The 1,976-nt window shown below is 51.4% G+C and overlaps 2 protein-coding genes across 2 annotated transcripts in view; one reads left to right on the top strand and one right to left on the bottom strand.

Moving 5' to 3' along the window:
• The window catches only part of LOC115287066 (adenylate cyclase type 10-like), a 76,024-nt gene that overhangs the window by 48,569 nt on the left and 25,479 nt on the right, over window positions 1-1,976 (top strand). The window contains exons 17-18 of the mRNA XM_029933344.1: window positions 1,511-1,688; window positions 1,773-1,940. Of these exons, the coding sequence (XP_029789204.1) occupies window positions 1,511-1,688; window positions 1,773-1,940 (346 nt within the window). The remainder of the gene's footprint in view (window positions 1-1,510; window positions 1,689-1,772; window positions 1,941-1,976) is intronic.
• Window positions 855-1,935, bottom strand: LOC115288001 (adenylate cyclase type 10-like). The gene is made up of 2 exons (XM_029934894.1): window positions 1,712-1,935; window positions 855-1,577 (listed from the first exon to the last, which is right to left on the bottom strand). The coding sequence occupies exons 1-2, from the start codon at window positions 1,893-1,895 to the stop codon at window positions 1,228-1,230; spliced, it is 534 nt and encodes a 177-aa protein (XP_029790754.1). The 5' UTR covers window positions 1,896-1,935; the 3' UTR covers window positions 855-1,227.

The following is a 1,976-nucleotide window of genomic DNA, read 5'->3' as shown; positions in this document are numbered from 1 at the left end:
CACAGCACGACCTTGGCAATTAGACTGCCTTGTGATTGAAGAAGGCCTATCACGCATTCTGTGGCACTGGACAAGTTACTGAAGCTTCCCAAACCTCAGTTTTCTTGTGTATAAAGTGAAAATAACCCTCCACCTTGAAGGTTGACATGACGATCAGCAAGAATGCATGTGAAATAAAGAATGAGTGAGAATAAGTATTATTTTTGTACCTACTACATGCTAGGCACTTTACATGTTTCTTCCCAGTGTGTCATATCCATAAAATACAGGGATCCTGTACTTTTAGCCTCTGCTTTCCCCACCAGACTTCGCCACGATCACCAAGGCCTTGGCTAGGACATGTAGCACACTGGCTCTCCCTGGTGGCCCACGATGGGGGCTGGGATTGGGGTTGCCACCCTTAGCCTCACATCCATCATGTCTACAGTAACAGAGTCCTTGGGCCCTTATAGCCCTGGAATCCTGTGTTTTCCCAGATCGTGTGGCTGACTTGTGCTCTCAGACTGTAACTTTCTCACTTCACAGATGGTCTTAAACACCTGCCCTGAGCCAGACCCCCTTTCCTGGGATCCCGACCTGCTTGGCCCTGCATAATTCTACCCCCTACTCCCATTCTTTCTCTGCTGGAACCTTGTTTCAAAAAATTTTTTATTTTAACATTTATTTATTTTTGAGAAACAGAATCATGAGCAGGGGAGGGGCAGAGAGAGAGGGACACACAGAATCTGAAGCAGACTCCAGGCTCTGAGCTGTCAGCACAGAGCCTGATGTGGGGCTTGAACCCACAAACTGTAAGATCGTGACCTGAGCCAAAGTCGGACGCTCAACCAACTGAGCCACCCAGGCGCCCCTGCTGGAACCTTGTTTCAAACTTGACTGACAGAGCACAGGCTTCTTACCTGCCGAGACACTCCCTCTTGCTCTAGTTTCTGCTTCAATGAGTGAGACCTATTCCACCCTCGCCCTGAACCTTCTATTCCATCCCTTGGTATGAATTAAGCTGTGTCAATTTTATCCTTCTGGATATTTTCCTTTGAGCTCTGGTTGCACCCCATTTTACTAGACTCCTGGTCCCCAAACCCTCTCTGATGGTCTCACAGCAAGACTGTTTCCGTGGACTCAGCTGCTCACATGGCCCCCTTGACCCCACCCCAGTGACATAAGGTACTCAAGTCTCGCCATTTGTGGAGGGAGCCGAAGCTTCGAGGGGCATGAAGCCCTCAAGGGTCAGACCCACTGCCTTCCCCAGGAATAGGTAGGACTGACAAGGAATAAAGTAAGTTTACTTGTGAATCCGCAGGACTTAGCCATCTTCTTAATCGTATGCAGGTCCAGAGTGTGGAGCCGGATGTTCACCATGAAGTGGTGATAGGGGATGAAGTCCCCGCTTCGGCAGTGATCACACCTGTGGGCGTTTGCCTCTAAAAAGCAGGCACATTTCAAGTGCAGGGCTTTCTTCTGGTCCTTCAGCCACAACTCATAGGCTGTCTTCTGCATCATAGGCCTGCAGAATCGAATGATGTCGCACTCAACCACGTCTTCTGCCAGCTCACGGAGCTCTTCCTCCTCGCTGAGAGCTGGGAGGAACAGAAAGGCGGCATGGATCGGCCATCACTCTGCCCCCCCCAGCCCCCAGCTGCCACATCAGCTCTCCGATCAGGCGTGCCATCAACAAAGAGGAGATGGGGGTCAGCGCCAGGGCTCTACTCACCTATCCCTTGAAGGGCTTCGGAGACAGGGTTCACCTCAAATGAGGCCACGTTCTGTTTCAGGGCCATTCGGAGCTCTATGCCATTCCGGAAGCAACGGAAGATGTTGGACTTCACGAGGGTCGCCAGGGCCATGATCATCATCTGCATGTCCCAGCCCGGGAGAAGGTCGAACAGCAGCTCCATGGTGAAGTTCAGGCCGATAATGGCAGCACACCTCACCAACACCTGGTGGGACGGGCTCATGCTATCCAGCTGAACCAGAGA

Source organism: Suricata suricatta, chromosome 3, assembly GCF_006229205.1.
Source record: "Suricata suricatta isolate VVHF042 chromosome 3, meerkat_22Aug2017_6uvM2_HiC, whole genome shotgun sequence".
Lineage (NCBI taxonomy): Eukaryota > Metazoa > Chordata > Mammalia > Carnivora > Herpestidae > Suricata > Suricata suricatta.
Note: the sequence above shows the minus strand (reverse complement) of the source record. Positions and strands in the feature narration are given on the sequence as shown.